The sequence below is a fragment of the Cyclopterus lumpus genome, chromosome 12 (genome assembly GCF_009769545.1).
Source record: "Cyclopterus lumpus isolate fCycLum1 chromosome 12, fCycLum1.pri, whole genome shotgun sequence".
NCBI classification, from domain to species: Eukaryota; Metazoa; Chordata; class Actinopteri; order Perciformes; family Cyclopteridae; genus Cyclopterus; species Cyclopterus lumpus.
Genome location: NC_046977.1, coordinates 10,201,733 through 10,221,135, shown reverse-complemented (window position 1 = coordinate 10,221,135; position 19,403 = coordinate 10,201,733). Strand labels below are relative to the sequence as shown.

The 19,403-nt window shown below is 42.6% G+C and overlaps 3 protein-coding genes across 7 annotated transcripts in view; 1 reads left to right on the top strand and 2 right to left on the bottom strand.

Annotated features, from left to right (window-relative positions):
- Positions 1-208: 208 nt before the first annotated feature.
- selplg (selectin P ligand) lies at positions 209-3,145 on the bottom strand. Of its 4 annotated transcripts, none has more exons than XM_034547730.1 (3): positions 2,806-3,145; positions 2,472-2,572; positions 209-2,032 (listed from the first exon to the last, which is right to left on the bottom strand). In XM_034547730.1, the coding sequence occupies exon 3, from the start codon at positions 2,025-2,027 to the stop codon at positions 747-749; it is 1,281 nt and encodes a 426-aa protein (XP_034403621.1). In that variant the 5' UTR covers positions 2,028-2,032; positions 2,472-2,572; positions 2,806-3,145; the 3' UTR covers positions 209-746. The 4 variants fall into 4 exon arrangements, with proteins under 4 accessions (XP_034403621.1, XP_034403622.1, XP_034403623.1 ...); XM_034547731.1 differs by having other exon boundaries at positions 2,472-2,564; XM_034547732.1 differs by lacking the exon at positions 2,806-3,145 and having other exon boundaries at positions 2,384-2,799.
- myo1hb (myosin IHb) overlaps positions 783-19,403 on the top strand; it is a 59,880-nt gene continuing 41,259 nt past the window's right edge. Inside the window, exon 1 of the mRNA XM_034547722.1 lies at positions 783-872. The gene's annotated coding sequence lies outside the window, so the exon portion shown is untranslated. The remainder of the gene's footprint in view (positions 873-19,403) is intronic.
- On the bottom strand, positions 4,224-13,333 carry LOC117740999 (coronin-1C-A-like). Of its 2 annotated transcripts, XM_034547727.1 has the most exons (12): positions 12,772-12,873; positions 10,936-10,989; positions 9,674-9,873; positions 8,452-8,574; positions 7,863-7,992; positions 7,454-7,635; positions 7,207-7,326; positions 6,734-6,838; positions 6,502-6,647; positions 5,795-5,852; positions 5,446-5,688; positions 4,224-4,986 (listed from the first exon to the last, which is right to left on the bottom strand). In XM_034547727.1, exons 3-12 carry the CDS (start codon positions 9,869-9,871, stop codon positions 4,855-4,857), a joined length of 1,437 nt encoding a protein of 478 aa, XP_034403618.1. In that variant the 5' UTR covers positions 9,872-9,873; positions 10,936-10,989; positions 12,772-12,873; the 3' UTR covers positions 4,224-4,854. The 2 variants fall into 2 exon arrangements, with proteins under 2 accessions (XP_034403618.1, XP_034403617.1); XM_034547726.1 differs by lacking the exons at positions 10,936-10,989; positions 12,772-12,873 and adding an exon at positions 13,101-13,333.

The window sequence follows — 19,403 nt, the reverse complement described above, 5'->3', positions numbered from 1 at the left end:
GAATAACTAGTTCTTAGCCCTCCGTTTGAAAAAAGGTACACTTTGATAACTCCTTCTTTTACTGCACGGTCCGTAATGTCAAATAATCATAATGAAAATCAATTCCAATTAAATGCTAAGATAATAACAAGACTCTTTAGATTTTCTTTTAGCATTTCTAGTATTTCTACGCAAGAATAGACCGGTAAAATAAAGCATTCTCAAACTGTTAAATGAGACAAATTAGTTTAATAAATTATAGTACAGAAGCTGCATTTAAACACCCACATAAAGAGAGTCACATACAGTTTAGCATTGTTCAAATGACAACGTTTATGCAATGAAGCCACAGTGCTACCAGGAGCTCACTGCGAGGAACACCAATACCTGGACAAAACAAGCCTTCCTGTCTCCCGTTGCTAAGTGAAATACCATCACGGCTCCGCTCAGGATGTCCAAAAGTTTCTTTGATCTCTCTCTTCATCCTGACTTTGACTCTTGTGGTGTCAAAAGTGTCAAATTATGCAAAGAGTCTTGCCTGAAATACACATTTGATGAACTGACCTCTCCAAACACCAGATACATTAATGGTTCTTGAATAACACTGCTTTGGTTTCGTTTGTATTTGTGGGTCCACGTCTCTACCTCTAGCAGTGGATCGTGCCGCGAAGCCAAACCACAAACTTCAAACAGGAAGCACGAGTTTATTCAAGCAGCAACCGTTTCCGCTTCACTGACAGTTCTATTGACAATAATAGTGATTCCATTTAAACAAATCTGTCATTTTCTGGAAGAAAGCTGCTGAGAGTGAGGTTGTCTCCTCCGTCCTCATCGCTGTCGGCATCATCGTGGATCACCAGGACTCCGTTAGTGACTGGATTGCGTTGTCTAGAGTAAGTGGCAATCCTCTCGGGCAGCAGGGCCGAGATGCACATCATCTCTGTTGCCGGCAGAGGTTTTTTGAATTTGTACTTCCTTTTTGACAGCTTGGTGCAGAGGATGATGGTAGAGACCATGAAAATGGTGGCCAATGCAGCCAGGGAGGCGATGGCGACGAGGCAGTGCTCCATCGCACGCCGTTTGTAGCAGGGTTGGACCTTGCTGCTGGGTGGGCTCTTTGAGACTTCACGAGGGGCTGTTGTCGTTACCGGAGTGGATTTGGTGGTTGGGACAGGCACCTTATTGGGTTCACGAGGGATCAGGATTCCTGTAGGACTGGTGGAGATATCGGTGGTGGAGACGTCGGCATCGGCGGTGGAGACTTTGGTGGTGGAAATGGGAGATTCGGTTGAGAATGCGATGGTGGGGGACTCAGCGGTAGAGCTCAACCCTGCTGTGCCAGGAGACTGTGATGTGGAGACGGGGGTTTTAGTCACAGAAACAAGTTTAGTAGTAGACAAAAACTCAGTACTGGTGGGGAATGTTTCTCTTATTGTGTGGTCAAACACAGGTGCTGCCTCAGAGGTGGGGCTAGCTGTCATTGTGGTTGTAGCTGAGGGGACGCTGTGGGTCTGGTTGAAGACTGGAGCCTGCACACTTCCAGGAGAGGTGATGGGAGGTAACTTGGAGGTAACTTCAGACTTAGTGGTGGAAGAAGGCTGCTGCGAAGAGACGGCCACTGCTGCTGCAGAAGCTGTTGCAGGAGCAGGCATGTCAGTGGAAGCGGTTTGGTATTGTTGTTGTATCTGACCTTCTCTAGGGTTTGCAGTCTCTAAGATCATCGCGTTGTGGGACGGATGTGCTGCACCTGCAATTGTATTCACTGCTGCGGGGATATGACGCCATTGTGTTTCTGTTCTGCTTGTAGTTGCTGCTACGGCGTTCACTGGGACCAAATCAGAAGCGCTGCGCTGTGCGCGGTCACCTCTGTAAGTGGTGATCGCCACTTTCGTTTCCACAGTGGTCTCTGCTGGTTTGTGAGGCGCAGCAATGGAGTTAATGCTGCTGGTTTCGGTAGTGGAAGCCTTCATGTCAGACTCCATGGCATACAAAACAGATACTCCCCATAGCAGAGCCAGGTATGTCTTCATGCGGAGGGGCGTCATCATTGTTTCTGAAATTACAGAAAAGGTGCAATGCAATCGTTTTGGTTAAGAAAACAATTACACAGTTGTAGTAAAAAGACTCACACATGGGGATAAAAAACAATGTGTCATGTGTCTGCTAGTGACAGCGCATGATGAAACGGTCATGTGTCTTTCACCACACCCATTGCTACACACAGGAAAAACAGAAGTACTGCATTGAAGAGTATACCTTTAAAACAATCAATACACATTTAAAACGGTTTTATATCAAAAAGGTAACAGGCAGCAAGAAATATCAACATCAGATTTTCTGAAACTTCTGAAAGTGAAGAAAAACATTTAAGAGAACAGTTATAAACTTTATCCAACACCCTTACATGAAAGCATTCGGTAGATCACAAAAGCAGAAACAGGTCTATCCAGAGCAAAGGTTTTGAATGCGTCCTCATAGAAACCGGGTCCCACCTTGCTGCTGCCTCTGAAGCGCGTACAATCTGATAGAAGTTCAGCTCATTTCAGCCTCTCTGGGAGAACATCCTCAAAGCGTCGACATGCTTTCTGTACCACTCGATAGAAGAAACAGGAAATGTTCACACTCACTTTTTTTTAAACTGGCTCGATAACACATTTTCAAAAAAAATCCGTACACATACAGACACTTCCCTTACAAACGCACAGCTTTAATCTTGCACCATTGAGGAAGTAAAAATGATCAGACGCTTCTATTTATTGCTCTACAATCGCCCAGCTAGTTTTTTAAGTTCTTGTATTCATTGACAGAAGATGAAATATGTCTTACCTCTCTGATGCAAAGTTATGGAGCGCTGATGCTCTGCATGTCCTGATGATCTGACCACTACTTTATGTTATTTGTGCATGTCAACTACTGATCATTAGGATTATGGCTCTGTGTCATGTGGGTAAAGGCATTAGCTCCTGAACATCAAGGCACTGATAGTGGACCCCAGTGACAATATGACGGTGTTCATGTCCAAGTGAAAGGAAATAAGTACGCAAAAATCTAAAAGTTGATGCATTGAATGGATTTGAAGTGTGGTGGTTTGGTTGCCTTGCTTTAAAGACTGATATGCAACGGTGAAAAATACAAGCTTACACAGTCTGTAACAAAATGGAAATGTTAATCTAGTGTGGAAATCTTAACTGTCACTTCCTGCACTGCTGAGTCATAGGAAGATGTGCTTGTTCTGTAAGAAAAAAGTAGACGTGAAGGAGAGACTAGATTATACACGAGACAGGAGCTACTCATAAAGTTACAGAAGTCATGTCCTCATTGTTTCTGGTAATGTGGGAGACTGAAGTGGAGTTTTATCTTAAGGAAAATAGCATGTTTATATTTAACCCAGCATGCCTTTAGATGACAAAAGCGAAGAAATACAACAAAAAAAGTATACATTCAACATTCTTTTAAATTATAAAAGGTACAACATCCGAAATTGGGAGCATTTTGTTCTCAACATGGCACCTTTCAAAGTCAAATTTCTTGGATGTGCAACGTATGATTCTGATTCTGATGCCAACAGCCCAAACTAAGTGCTGACAGAGCAAACAGTGTTTTCCTGAGGGGGAACCGGAGGGCTGGGGGCCATGCTTTCGCTGCAGTGCTCTGCTATATTAATGTTAAAACCAGCTCCTTCAAGGACTAACTAGAATTACAGCCTCTGGTTTGTTCGCTTCTGCCATCCAGTGAAGATCTATATCTGTGCAAAAGGTCATAACGTTGTATCCCATTAGACATTTGTGTGAAATTTCACAATCGCCTTTGACCACTAAAATGAAATCCGATCATCTTTGAGTCCAAAAGGATGTTTGTGCCAAATTTGAAGAAATTCCCTTTGAATTATGTTGAAACTGCGTTTATGAAGATGGACCACTCGAATACACAATGCCTCTGGCAAGCAGGCATGAACGTCTGAGAATGTGAGGGGGGGGGAAAAAAAGAAGCTAAATGAATATACAGAAGTTAAAAGAAAATAGAGGTTTTCATGTGTAAATTCTTTATTATGTGCACAGAACTGTTTGTCAGGGGTTCAGTGAAACACAAGCTGGGTGAGTGGTCCCTTCCCAACACCAAATCTACACTGGAGAGGGCGACTTCAGTTTGACCCTTAACAGTGACAAGAGGCACCACTACATTTGCACAACATTTACACCAGAGAGATGCAGCACCCCCCCCCCCCCCCCCCATAAAATCAAATGTTAAATTTCAAGCCCAGAAGAACAGGAACGAAACGCTTAAAAGGAATTCTTCCACATTCATAAATCAGATGCTTATCAATGAGCAAACTGGTGGGAGGAAAACAATTCAACAGCTATTGTTAAAAAAAAAAAAAAAAAAAAAATCCAGCTCAACTAAATCAACCTACCAGGTTGCGACTGGAATGTACAACAGGAGAGAAAAATAAATGTAAAAGCAGTGCATGAAACGGCACATGATGATTCATATTTGGCAACACATAAAATAACAATGGAAACAATGATGCTAGGTACAGTTTTTGAGTAGTAAGTACAAACTTCACATAAGAATGTTTTACCACAATAAAAAAAAATAATAAAAAAAATGTTAAGACTTTTTCCTTCAACAAAACTGTCTTTTCTTCAAATGTGTACATGAGCTGCAAGAGTTTTTCCTTTTCTCTGTGTGTCGGGGCAAAGTGTGAGACTGGAGACTCGATGAGGAAAAAATAAGTTCATCTTGGAATGTCGGGCTTGGTCTCATCGCAGGACGACGCCAAGCTCAATTAAGCCAAATCTTGAGAATTTGACTGTGGCTGACCCGTCCATTCGATTCCCAAAACAACCAACGGTCCCCGGGAAGTAGGGCCGTAACTTACATGGAAACCTTGGCAACCTGGTCTTCCAGTCTGGCGATTCGACGGTCTTGGAGGATGACGCGGTCCCTGAGTGACTTGAACTCGCGGAGTACCTCTTCCAGTTTATCTTCCATTTTACGCTCCATTTTCTGGTCAGAAACAGAGAGAAAATTAGCTGCGCCGAGTTCTTGAGTCGTCTCATTTGGCTTTCAAGAGGCTGCTAAAGATTTCCAGTGTTTACAGAAGATTTACGTGGTTGATAACTTCTGTATCTTACCTACTTCAAAAATAATCTTTCAGTCAAAACGAGCACAGATTTGACAGGCAATGAAGCCCTCCAGCTGTTAACATGCTTTCCTTGCTGTTCCACAGAATTGTGACTAAAATACAAAATTCTGTGCTGATCCATAACTTTTGTGAATCGTTTCAACCATAATAATGACTGGAGGGGAAAGTTCAAGTGCCAGCAAAATAAATGCTGAGTGAGTTTGAAAGGTGGAGCTTTTCATGAAAGGAAACAGTGATAATAAGAATAATTTTTAAAATCCATTTGTAAACAAAAATAAATCTGGAGTTGAAGTAAAAACCAACTGAAGTGTGACACTCACTACTGAGGGCTGTGGAGGAGCGCGCTTCTGGACAGTCGAGATGTTTTCTGCTTTTGTGGCCGGCTTGGTTTCCAGGACGTTCGTCTTGACCACTTTCAGATCGCGGGCCTTCGTGGAGACGTAGCCATCTTTGAGTGAGATCAGGAGGGGGCCGCCGTTCTTTCCGGCGAACCACTCCTCCGCCTCCAGGGCGGGGTCGGGGCCGGCTGTGTCGGGATACAGGTCGTCCTGGAACAGATCCGACTGGTGGAGAGACACAGGAGGACATGTCGTATGGAGAGGAGGACAGCGGAGGAAAAGGACATGGCTCTGAAAGAACATATTTACTACTCGATATAAACAGACATACCTTCCGTGGGACTGTCATGATGATTGGTTCACATTTTCTCTCGTGTAATTTGTAAAACCTACAGGATTGATAATATGCGATTAATATCATCAAATAAATATTAACATTAAAAACAGAAACAGAAACTTTTTTTTGTATCCAAAAGGAATATATTTAGTCATTAATTAAATTAATATATTTGAAAGGCAGATTATTTATGTTATAATTATCGGTTTATTTTAGTAAATGCAAAAATTAATGGTGTGAAAATAATTTGTGAACTTACTTTTAACTTACTTAGATGAGCTCTGTCCCTATTCTTTCTTCTATTATAGTCAAATTAACTTTTTTTTATACATGAAACTATGGTGTCGTCAAGAGCTGAAACAATTAGTTGATTAATTACAGAATATTAATAAGCAACAACTGATAGTAGATTAATAGTTTTTCCCTTTTTTTTTAATACAAAAAGGCCCTAAATTAATATTTATTATTAAATATATATATATATATATATTTGTTACTATTTTCTGACATTTTATAGACCAAGCCAGTTAAGTTAATAATCCTTAGTTGCATATGTCTATCTTGAAGACATTACATCCAAAAATAAATTGGTTGACGCTGACTTGCTCTTATTAAAAATGATACACTAGGTTAGCTCCACAAACTAACCAAATAGAAGTAAAAAATAAAATAAAATAATAAAAACATAATTACTACAATACCTTGCAATTTCACATTTGTTGACATCCAGGCCCCGTTTGGGCATGTATCCCATGCCTCTCTGGGGCTCCTTGGTGGAAAAGGTACTGAGGTAGTGAACAAACGGTGCCTCGTCAGTGATCTCAAAGTACCGAATGCTGCTGTCCCCCTGAGCACACAGTCACAACTCAGTCAGTTGGTGAATCAAATTATCAGAAATGGGAATTGAAAACTGGAATTTCCGAGGCTGCCAACCTTTCCACACAGGTAGACCACGTTGGTGTCTGGGTCATAGAAGGGCAGCAGAACTCCATTACTGGAGTCCATCTCTTGAACACATATTGGCTCATCCATGTTTTCCTGGAAACACACAAATAAGTATAAGTAAGCAGGATTAAAGTCTGGAGTTGCATGGCACATGTCTCAACTATAGCCAATAATGAACAAATCATTCTCTACCAATAAATTAAAAAAAACACTTTTAAATTTAGATCTGGAGAAGTGAAATCTCTTTGAATCTACCGCCCCCACCTGGAGCTGAGGTGTAATGAACATTTACATTTGATAGGAAAAAAAGAATCCTCATTTCACATTAAGGCAGCACAGGAGAAACTGATGTAAACCACAATAGTTGGACTTATATAACAGGTAAGAAGCTGCACAAAGCAAGTGTTTATGTGATGAATCAGTGTGTTGATGAATGAATGAGATTCACTCCGGTGACGTACAGTTTTCCACAGAGCCAGCTGCCGTTCACTCATGCGGCTGAATCCAGTGGTGAAAATGTTTCCGTTTGCTAAAAAGATGGCTCTCATTGGTCGAGCTCCCTCGTGAGCTTTGTCCTTCTCCTAAAAACAGAAACACACTTGTCAGATCGGGCTGCTTTGAGTAAACAGCTCGGTGGGGGATTCTGGGAAACATTATTCCACACGGGAAGCATCCAAGCCCCAAATCCCCGGCAGCGTTTCAACTTACCGCAACAATCTTTTTTTTCCGGGGGTCAATGACACGGACCTTCTTGTCCTTGCAGGCGGTGCAGAGCAGGCTGCCATTGGGGCTCCAGCTGACACTAAAGATAACGTCAGGGTGCATGTCCTCCAGGTTGATCATGGCCTCTCCCGTGCCCACATTCCAAATGACGATCTGGTTGTCACACCCTTAAATGGACACATGCAGCACAGCCTGACTACACGCACCTCGGAGTCCAAGGTTATTTTAAGCCTTTTACATCACACAAAGCAACATGACGGAAGGCGGTCTGCGAGATATAATTGGTCCGATTTGGAGTTCAGCTGTGCGCAGTGGACAAATGGCAGACGATTACCGAAACAGATATTTCAGTCTGAGGGCACGGGGTGAACCACGGGCCTCCGTCAAAGGTTACCTGCGCTGAGGAGAACGTTGCGAGCGGTGGGATGCCAAGACACGATGCCGACCCTCTTGGAGTGGCCCTCTAACACGACCACGGGCTCCGAGAGAGGAGTCCCCAGCCCGTTCTCAGGGATCTGCCAAACCTGAGTCAGAAAAGGAAACCAGTTACATAGCAGACACATCATTATACAGTACTAATCCTGAAGAGGAGACTTCTCCAGTAGATTAAAGCTGTGAACACGGACAGTGCAGTCGGTTTTTGTCAGTGTCATACATGCACAGGAAAACTCCAGCAAAACTTGCATTCTTACTCAAAGACACTACAAACTACAGTCTCAGGAAATACCAACATTTATATTGAATTGAGCAAATATTTTACAACATAAACTTTAAAAAAGGTTCTAGATTACAGTACCGGTATATTGATAAAATACAACAGGCCCATTATATGCATGTTCTAGATGTCAAATCAAACGTTGTAGGGGGTAGTGTAACGTAATTGGCGATTTAAGTATTTATACTTGCTACTCTTGTTAAAACAAATAAACCCGGCAAAAAATTATTAAAGCTCATGCGATCTTAGAGATTAACCGTGTCCTTACCATGACCGTGCAGTCCTCCGAGCCGCTGGCAATGACAAGGTCATTATGAGGACACCAGTCGATGTCCAACACTGGGCCCTTGTGACCACATACTGTGGGGTAAACCTTGTCTATACGGCCGGACTGTGAGACAGAAGACAACGTTGTTACAAAGAGTGTGAGTCACACCCTCCTGTAAGCTGATATCTCTCAGAGGAATATGAAAATGACTGACTAACAGAGCTAATTTAACTATCCTGGAGAAGTTATGTTCGGTGCTTTGCATGATTACAAGACAATTTCAGACTCTTATGACCATCAGCAACCTCGTCACACGTCCGCATGACAGAGAGCGAAGGTAATCATTGTAGATTTTCACAAAATACACACAGAAGTCAAATGAAAGATATTTATTTAATATCAAAACAACATTATTTTCCTGAAGAAGCAAACCCTCGCTGAATTCACAAGCGCACAAAACACTACGCAGACGGCTTAATGTCAAGAATGCGTCTGATCTTCTGGGCCTGTTATGAACCCAAAGAATAATTTGAAGAGGACAAAGTTAACCCATATTTACCCGTTTGACCTCATTCACTGCCATCCTTGTTGTACATCTGCCTACCTGAATACACCGAAGTTACAGTCGCTTCTCCAGCGGCAGAACATTTTACAGTGAATAAAACCCACTTAACCCAGTGGCCTAAAATAATGCAGCTCCCATCCCCTCTGCGAGTATCATGTGTTCAATGAGCCAACTGTAACAAGATACACATTACATGCCTTTACTACCAGGCAGATTTAAACATTGATCTTCTATGGTTTTTACAATAAATATGAGCCTCGGGGAGCGACCGGACCGGGTCACAGCAGCAGTGTGCTGAAGGTCTGCCTATAGGATTGATTTGCTACATGCTCTGAATGCTATACTATGATAAAGTGTGCGGTTGCACTGTAACCTTTGTCTCTCTGGGTCTGCTTTACAACTTCTGTGGCCCATTTTGGTCTTCAGTTGCAGCGTTTTATTCCTAACTGACAGTTAAAGCCCCGATGTGAAGGATTTGAAAATGTTACAGCAGAACAAAAAAAAAAACTAATACACCAGCACTGACGACTATTTAAACTATTTTTTTTTAAATACGTCATAAGAACTTGGACCTTGCAGCTTGACTGTAGAGGAGCATCAAAAGATCTTTTTAAAACCCTTGAAGGAAATGAGAAGGCGTGGCAAGGCGCCACTCACCTTTTGCAGAGGAAGTACAAGAAAGGCTCCTCCCCCGCTGGCGTCTATGATGATGGCAACAAATTTGGGGTTGACGGCACAGAAGGAGCTGTCCCATGTGACCCTGGACACGCGGATGTCATCGTAGCACTGGTCGTTCCTCACGGCCTGGCCGAAGACGTGGCGGAACTTGCTCTGGCGCACAACTCGCCGCAACATATCTGAAGAGCAATAAGAGGACAGTGAGAGTGTGTTTTCGCCCCAAAATGTGCCGAACCAAAAGTAAATCTAACAGAAAATAAAATGTATAAACGGCTGTTTTTCCACAGAATACTGATGTTGGACTGTACATGTCTACCATTAACAAGATCATTATGAATATAAATTATGGTAACTGGTTAAATCATAAAATATAAAAAAATTGCACAACCTATAACATGTATGTAATGAAAATAGATAGGACGTCCACAATACAACCGCCTAGATTTCTGTAAATGTTTCTTAATGCCTACAACAGAAAAATGACAAACTGAAGACCACTTTTGACTGCAACTAGATAAAAACACAAATTAAGTGGTCAATAAGATTCAGGCCACCTGATGGTGTCTCAGAAAGTTAAATTAGCTTCACTTCTGCAGAATACAAATCTGCAGCCCGGCAGTTTCTATTATCGAGCAACAAATTACAAATCAGGCCATTTTTCTTGGTCTTTAAAAGTCAAGCCACTTCCTTTGTAGAATTCATTAATAACTACATTTAAACAGAAAGAAGACTATTTGTATTTGGGGAAAACATTTATCTACATGTTTTAGGGTTTACTTATATGGCTGTGTATAAAAGGTATGCATTTATGAAAAACTCCCCGCAGTAATGTTATATTTTTACTACATGGCCCTTTGCTAATCAACGATTCTGGAAATGATATTAATTGTAGATATGCATTTAATGATAAAATTTTGGCTAAGTGCCGCCTCAAGCTCGTACTCCTCTTCCGGTTTCTTCTTTCACGCTCTCAGTTTCAAGGGAAGTCATTCATCAGGACGAGACATTTGTTTTCCATTGTTGGCATTTTGACAACTTTGAGGCCAGTGAGGTCTAATCCGCAGCCAAAACATTATGGAGATTCCCCTAAAACTTGACTTGTTTTAGCATTGTCTTTTCTAATTCCCCCCAAAACTCTCGTCTTTGATAGGGAGTTGGGAGATTTCCCATCATTTTGGTAGCATTTTTTGCTGCGTAATTCTGTTGAAAAAATATCACGTGTAAGGTTTGAAGCGACGTACTGAGCAATTATACCGGCTGCAGGATCGTTCTCCAGTTACACAAACCACCTGCTTCTTCACACGTAGTCATGGATTTGGAAAATGGAAAAGATGAATCACGGTGGGGTTTTTTTTGTTGCAGTTTTGCAAAAGGACTGAACACATTTTCTCTCATTTCAGATTTAAAGCTGTCATGTTAAAATAGCTTTGTTTTTCAGATTTCTGATTTTCGCATTTGATCAATATGATTATAATGTTACGGACAGTTTAAATGTAGAAACAAAAAAAGTAACCAACAATCTTGATTAAGGCACAATAAGTCTTAAAGGCCCTCACACATACATACATATATTCAATTACCGGCCTGATTAGATCTTGTCTCAGGACAGGGTGTGTGATGGTGATCAATTGACACTACATCTGAATGTTTCTTACTTGGAGTTGATTTAGGATTCTTACATGCTTAATGTAAACTATGGAGTCAAAAACATATTTAACCAGATAACTTCAACTGTCAAATTCTGAACTTTCACAGTCCAAAGTGAGGTCACATCGCATGACATCGTCTTAAAATATTAGTTTGGATGATATCTTCTTCCCACAACACACACACAGTATCTATTTTCACCTGAGTGTAAGATATAAGATACATTAACAGTTCTAAAGTGGATGACGAGACATGACCCTTGTATGAATCAAATCCTCGTCCTAGATATAGTTGATTCAAAGCACAATGTCCTCACAGAGCCGTGGCCAGTGATCGTGTTGCTGCAGGGCAGTATAAAGCCTGGACCGCATAAAGCCTGGACAGCATAGCACCAGACAGTTGACAGCAGACCGGAACAGCGTGTTCCCTCAGCCAATATCTTTGCTCCATTCAAGAGCAGCTACACTCCCTCCAAGTATGCATCTGACTGTGCTGCTTCAGCCCCTGCAGGCTTCAGTTGATGTCATCGATAGTGTGTTTGTTCTTTTGCCTCCATATCACCACCCGACTCAGGACATCACTGTGCATCATGGTGCCGGGCTGTCTTGTTTCAGCAGTTACAGACTAATCCTGTGATATCATCATCCAAGAGTGGAAGCTGAAGGGGAATTTCTCTGGCATTAATACAAATGTAATCAGCAGCCCTGCAGGAGTCTGGCCTCCCTGTCTGTCTGATCTAAATGGGTGCACACGACCAACGATGCACTCTCCATCACTTCGACGTGTTGTAACAATGGCATGTTGGCCTCTTTTTTAAAAAAGGTGTCTGCTAAATATATTCAAATGGATCAATGCAGGTGGAAACAGCGACAATGTGCTAACGTTAAACAATGGTCGCTAGCTACCGTTAGCACAAAGCGCGGTGTGTCCCCCTCCTCCTTCCCGTTAAAACAAGTCGCTGTGAATAAAATATTAACATGCTGACGAGACTTAGTTGTGGTTTTAAACTTTCTTGCCAGTAAATGTCCAAACTAAGTCGTTAACGCCGCGGGGAAAGCTTTATTTGGCTTTGGATAACTTAAGCTAGCGGCGGACGTTACCGTCCCTGAAACAACGGGTTTGTATTCTGAGAGTAATGTCACGCTCCAGATGTGACCGTCACTTGAGAGACAAACGCAGCACGTGGTTGAGTGAGACGAGTATTCTTCCGAATAAATAAATACATAAACGGTATTTTAAGTAACGTGAAGTGTAACGTTGAAGCTGGTGATCGTGGACTGTGTCGCCGTGTTCCGCCGCCCAGCCTCGGCAGCTGGTCCGCGGCTGGTCCCGTCTGAACATCCGCTGATGCTCAGAGACGTTACACCGCAGACAAGGGGGAGGCAACCCGATGGGAGTGATTTCATATAATAATAATAATAATCACACACGGAGCCATACGACTTCTGCATCGACCCCGCACAGAGATTTCCACTCAGTCTAAAAGGTGTGATGTGTCCGACTGCTCCGGCAGCCCTTCGGTGCGCTTTGCATCCCAGCCGCTCGTCGGCTAGCATCTCGGGGAGCCGCCTAGCTGCTAGCCGTTAGCCGCGGTGGACCACAGCCAGCTGACGCAAGTGCAGATATTTTCACCCGAGGTTTTGGGCTGCTCCCATTCTCAAACCCATCCGGCGAGTTAAATGGATGCTGCGCCGCCCCGACCGACAGATCACATGCAAAATACACAATGCAAAAAGAGACTTTCTTCAGGCTTTCTTACCTCCTAACTCTATGCACGATTTTCGTAAGCACGGGGTAATCAATCACAACACATGAGTCTGGTAGTTTAGGCGCGCCCTTGTCCTGCAGGACGTTGATCTAGCGTCCCCTCCCGACTTGCAAATATGTGGCACGGAGGAAAGTGCTTTAAATCTATAAGTATTTCTAGATGCCGCTTGACGAATGGAGCATCTCCTGTCCGCTTCTCACCTGCGGAAGACTAGCATTCGTCTACTCTCATCGTTATTAAGTTCAATGGGGTACGTTGACGAGAGGCTACGGCACATGCGCAAATGAAACGATCTCCGAAGGCTGTGTGAATGGGGATGGGGCTGCAGGAAAACTAGGCTTGTCGCTACATCCTCCTCGTGCCTTTTGTAGTAGCTCGACTGAATTAATGCATTTTTGTTCAGCTATGCGAAAATGTGGATTTTAAGTGGCAGCAGCATCGTTTGTTTCAAGGTCCGTCCCCTCCCCCTCTGTCCCATCCAATCCCACCCAGCCGGCACTGCCCAAACACAATAAAGAAACCCCCCATAGTATGTAAGGCACCCACACATCACATATTCAGGGGAATCTTTTGACATTTTTTTCATGAATATTTTCACAGAACATATTTGCACTCTTTGGGGTTGAATAAATGTAGGTTTAAAAAAACAAAAAAAATATATAGTATTTTTGATGCTCACTTCTTAAAGTCTAAAACATCAAAATGAATGTCTGTGGAACCTGAATATGTCTGTCGAAAGTGAAAATGAATGCGAGACAAACATTCTCAACTCTGGAAATAGTAGCTTTGCAAAACAATCCCAACTCAAGAGACACTTACTTTCTTTTTTTCCAGGGCTTTCAGTCGCATCGCCTAGTCTTCAATAAGGTCAAGGACAACTTTCATAATTAGTTTGTTATGACGTTTGTCATTTTTAACATTTATTTTTTTCTTATTTTGTCCAGTGATATGTTGATGATCTTGTGAGTTGGTCTGCATTTATACTTCAACAGTTCTGAGTTACTGGTTAAATATTGAGCAACTACTTCTTCATCATGGCGATTTGATAATTCCTTACGAAGATCTTAACAGGATGCATTTAAATATATATAATCTTTTACTTATTTTAGGAGGACATTAACAACTTTTAAATCAGGAATAGTAGAAGAAAGACAATTTGTTTCTTTGCTTCTTTCTTTACCTGCTTATTTCTAAAAGTATGGAGCCTTTAACAAGCATCGGCAGGAAGCAGGGAAACACCATAGACAACATGCAAGGATAATTAAGGTAGATACCATGCTGATACTCACTTTTACACCTAGGTGTAAATCGGATTCTCTATTTCACCCTGAGCCTAGTATTTGGGGTTTGGGAGGAATCCAAGGTTAACACGGGGAGAACATCCAAACTGCACTCACACAAGGACCCAGATACAAAACCCAGCAACCAAGTCACAGATGAAGGAACTGATTTCATCAACTTTTTGACTCAACGACAGGATGAGAGATGAAATGTGGATTTCTGTTTTTGTCTTCAATAATCATGTAAATGATCCGAGTCACAGTTCAGACTGTGAAATGTTGTTTGGGGAAACCTTGCTTTGTTTCATATTGAATTACTCTCTCAACCAGACAAGAAAAACAAGACTCTTGATCAAACTAGACTTAAAAGTTAAAATGTTGTGTATCCAGTAGCAAGACTTAGGTCCTGTTACTACATTACTGGTAGAGCAGGAATACATCAGCTGATTTGAAGGAAAATGTCAAATTAAAATGATGAGCTAATATAGACGAAAAAGCCATTGTTAATATAACATTTTAAAATATTGACTTAGAGGTTTAAATACGATTTGACCAATTATTTCTTAATCGGCTTCATATACAAACAGAGAAGTGTTTTAACTCACAGTAAACCATCAATCCCTCAAGTAAAGTTGTACCATGAAATGTGAAGTGTTTTTCTCATGACAGTCTGTGGTATGCAATTTGAAAAGTAGCCTCTGATCCAAATAGAACACACAATGTGCTTTTTGTGTATAAATGCACCATAAAAATGAAAGAAAGACAGAACCAATGGCCCCAACCTTGACATTGCAAAGTCTTTACCTTTCTTTGGAAATGGTTGTTCTTCCGGTGGTCTCGCTTTGGATTTCTTTGGGACATCAAAGGCATTCTTCATTTGGGATACTTTCACACAGGGACCCTCCTCTGCCACCCGAACCGGAGCTTTGGCCCCTTCAGGTTTGACCCAGGCCTGATGTCTCTGCATTTGATTAGTTTCTTTGATGATTTTCGCCACAGGTTTGTAGGAACCCACCTCACCGCCACTTCCTGCATCCCTATTGCTACTGTGGTTGTCTTTACGCTTACCGTAGTTACCATGGTTGTCATTGCTGACTCTGTCAGATAGGCGCTCAGGGTAGATTTCTTTTTCCCCTGAATAAGCAGATTTTGGTCTTTGGATTTCATTGTTCGATGTGACCTCAGGTATGTGAAGAGTCTCTGTGGACGTCTTTTTCGTGACAGGAGGAGGCAAGCTTTTAAATCTGGATCGTCTCTCCAGGAATTCTCTTCTCTGCAACATGTCCAAATTTTGCGGCTCTTCCTCTGGAGACATATTTGCCACTCGCTCGCAGTAGTCGTAGTCGATCATGTCTCCGTACTGATCATCCATGTGTCCCAGTGAAAGTTGTTCCCAAGGGCTGAGGTCAACTGACAGCCGCCGTGCGTTGATTGGCGCCTTGTAAGCACCCCTTTCGTCCCACAGCAAGCACATGTCCTGATTTGTTGGAGTGTTGCTCGGAAGATCTTTGTAAAAATCAAAAGTGTGTCTCCTCTTGACCCTCTCCGCAGAACGCAGATGATCTTTGCCTCTTCTTTGCACATCACTAGACTTTAATTGTGCAGTTTTGAGCTTTATAAATGGGTTTTTAGGTTTTTTGGGGACAGGCGGAGGTGGACCTTTAACCTTTAGCTTTTCTTTTGGCATAGCTTCATCTTTAGAATCACACGAGGCATCTGCCACCATTTGGGATTTCCCCATGCTTGTACCGAGTTGTGTCTGCATGGATGCCTCTCTTTTAGGCAACAGATATGTTAAAGGTGGAGGGGTGATGACAGCAGAGAAGCAAACGAGCTCGCTCTCCTTCTTTAAGCTCGCGACCTGCATCTCTCCATCACAGCCTTCATTCTCTGGCAGAGGAGGACAAAGAATTGAGTTGCATCGTTTCAATGAAAGTGAGGGATTGTCATGTAGTGGTGGTGTTTCAGAGCGAGAGGGGTGAGAGTCGGCTGCTTTGCAGAACACTCTGCTGTCCTCTTTCTTGGGACACAAACTACCGGCTTTAGCCCTCATAGCGACTGCACCAGCAAACCTGCTCTGATGGGACTGATCCGCTCCCACTTGTGCAACAGATTCTGAATCGTGACTTCCTTTATCATGTATAAGGAACTGGCCTTCTTCATCAAGCATGTCTTCTAAATCCTCACTGCTCTTGCTTGAGCTTTTCACAAAGCTGCTATTTTGTGTTGACAGGTGCTCCTCGCTAATGTTAGAAACTTGCCCCTTGCTGTGGTTGTTCATGTTTTGCTCCCTCTCTGCTCTTCCTCTCCCAGTTGTCCCAGCGTGGACAGCTCCAACATGACCGACTCCTTTTAGCCGACACCTGCTGCCTGTCACTTCAGCCAAATGTGGACCCATTTCCCTCTCAAAACAGGCTTCGGGTGAAGTCTCGGCATGTGCTTCCACGCCGTCAGTTGCGACTGGAAATGTGTCTGATCTTCTCCTGCTTTTCCTCTCGTTACCCTTTTCTTGAGGGGCATACCTGGAAGTTTGTGGAAGGTTAAGGCCACTAGCAGAAGTGTCTTCCTCAACTCTTCTTTTAATAGGCGATAGAAGATTCTCCGTCTTTATCTTTCTGCCCAAATTGATGTCCCCATCAGATGACATCCAAGTCTCATCCTTTTCGAGCACCACAAAGTCGTCCTCATTACCGGGATTGAATGAGGAAGTTAGACTCCTGGTTTGAATGTCAGGTCCTAACTTGCTCCGACCAAGATCTGATTTCTTCCCATTTCCCTGCTCCTCCATAGCTTTAGTCCCAGTATCGACCACAGTCTTACTCTCAGAGCCTTGTCTTTTGTTTGAAGTTGGTCTTGTCTCCTGAGGGCTCAGGGCAGTTGTTGACTCCTCTGCAGTCCGAATGACACTCCGGCTCGCCCTGACTCTACCCACCCACTCTCCCCTGGTGTTTAGAGGGTGCTCCCGCTGACCTAAAGGCCTGATTGGCTGCCCAGTTTGGGGGTCTGTACGTGCAGAAGTGACTGTGAGCCCAGTGGACGAGCCACTGACACTGATCCCGCTAATCCAGCCAATAACCCGAGGGGCCGTAAAACTGCCACCATCCTGATCTCTGCTTTCATCTTGTTGTGCCGTCTTTGACTGTTCGGTCTCTTCCGTTTTCCCTGACCAGTCGGAGTTATCAAGCGACTCTTCATCCTTTTCCGACAGCTTCTCCAGTTTCTGACCCATGGTTGTTGTTCTGCTCTTATCAGTAGAAAAGAGAGAGAGAGAACAATGTCAAGACAATGATGTAATGTGGATGGCTTGCCTCCTCATCCCAATGAAAATACATTTTTCTATTTTGAATCATCTTGAACCTCTTTCTAGTTTTTGTATATTCTTCTATTCTGCTCACACTTGCCCTCCCGTGGCCTCTCTATCTCCCCCTATTCTGTAGGAAAGGAATGCTGTGGTGGCTATAATTAAAGCTGCTCTTACTGCTGCCACTGAGTCAGAAGGCCAAAAAGGAAACAAGACCAGTGAGATAAGAGGTCAGCTGCCAGGTGCCAAGGTCAATGTGAACTAATAAAATACTGTCAAGACATAACTTATAAATCATTTAAAATCATTTAGATGCTCTCTGAAAACAAATGAACACATCTTGAATCATAACAAAGCCTTATTTTATAGGACATCTCTAATTACTGATTCCATCTGCAGCACAGTGTTCGACATCATGCACTGTCAATTACTGGTTTGGAGACAAGGCGTGTTTGTGCTTCCCCTTCAAACTAGCTGCATGTTTATTGTTGTTTTGGTTACGGGCTTCAGAGAAAGGTCACCTGGACTACGTGATTCAAGTCACAAGTGCTTTGACTTCTGAACCGAATAGTTTGAGAGCAGGGTTTAACCACCACCGACATGTTGGAAGGTGGAAGAGAGATTATTGCAAAGGGAAAACAGCTCAACAGACTTTAAAGTGGTATGTGGAGTATTTTTAGATTACAAGAAAATACTGTATTTGCATTATTGCAGTATTGTTACATCAGGTACATACACTTAAAATAATCTAGAAATCAGATGAAACGCAAAGCTGATGTCCTTTGATTTCGAGTAAGGAAAGAGAGGTGGCGGAACCTCTTCACCCTTCATCTGCAATCACGTGCTGCGCTGTTGAGCTATTTCAAGCCTGAGAGGCGTTGAGTGAGACCTCATGTCTGTCACGCCCGTCTATTTAACCAATGTGCTTGTCCACAAAACATAAATAAATCTATTTCCTTCAAAGCCTGTTTAGTTTATCTAGACATTATGGTTCCTCTTGTTTACACCCGTGATTCCCAACTAAGGGTCTTTGTAAGTGGGACGATTGTGGAGTAGCTTAATTCATTTGTATAGATCCAAATTATAATTTTGATTGTAAAAATATATCCACAACAAAATATCAGAACATTTGCGTCACATTATGGATTCACACAAGTAGAATTTCTAGAAATAGTTGTGATAAATAAAGTTTGAAGTTAATCTCAGTTTTGAGACTTTTGCCTGCGTTTGACCAGCACCTGACTGAATGATATTGACACACACCGTCTCTCTTAGTTGTATTAGAGCTTTCATCTTCAGCCAGCTGACAGTCAAACTCTAGCGCCGGTCTTCTATGATGTGGCTCCCAACAATCCTCGACAGATGCGTGTGCGAACAGCTTTAGTCTATCTGAAGTGTTATTTTGGGATGGATGTGTTGTAATGGCAACAATGGGAGGCATCTGTGACGTTGGCTTGTGAAACTCCCTCCCTCATATATCTCATGGCCCATTACTGTCTCTCATGCACAACATTTACAAGAGACTTGTGACTTTGAGTACATAAACTATTAGCCCGGGCTCAGGATAGGCTTTCTTCCTCTTCTCCTCCTGTGCCCTTCCTTAGAGCATTAAGCGCATCGGTGTACATTTAATAAGCTCAAATTCAAATAGGCAGTACATCAGGATCATATTCAGACACATTATCTAGTTCGACAGTAAAACATTCCCAGCAT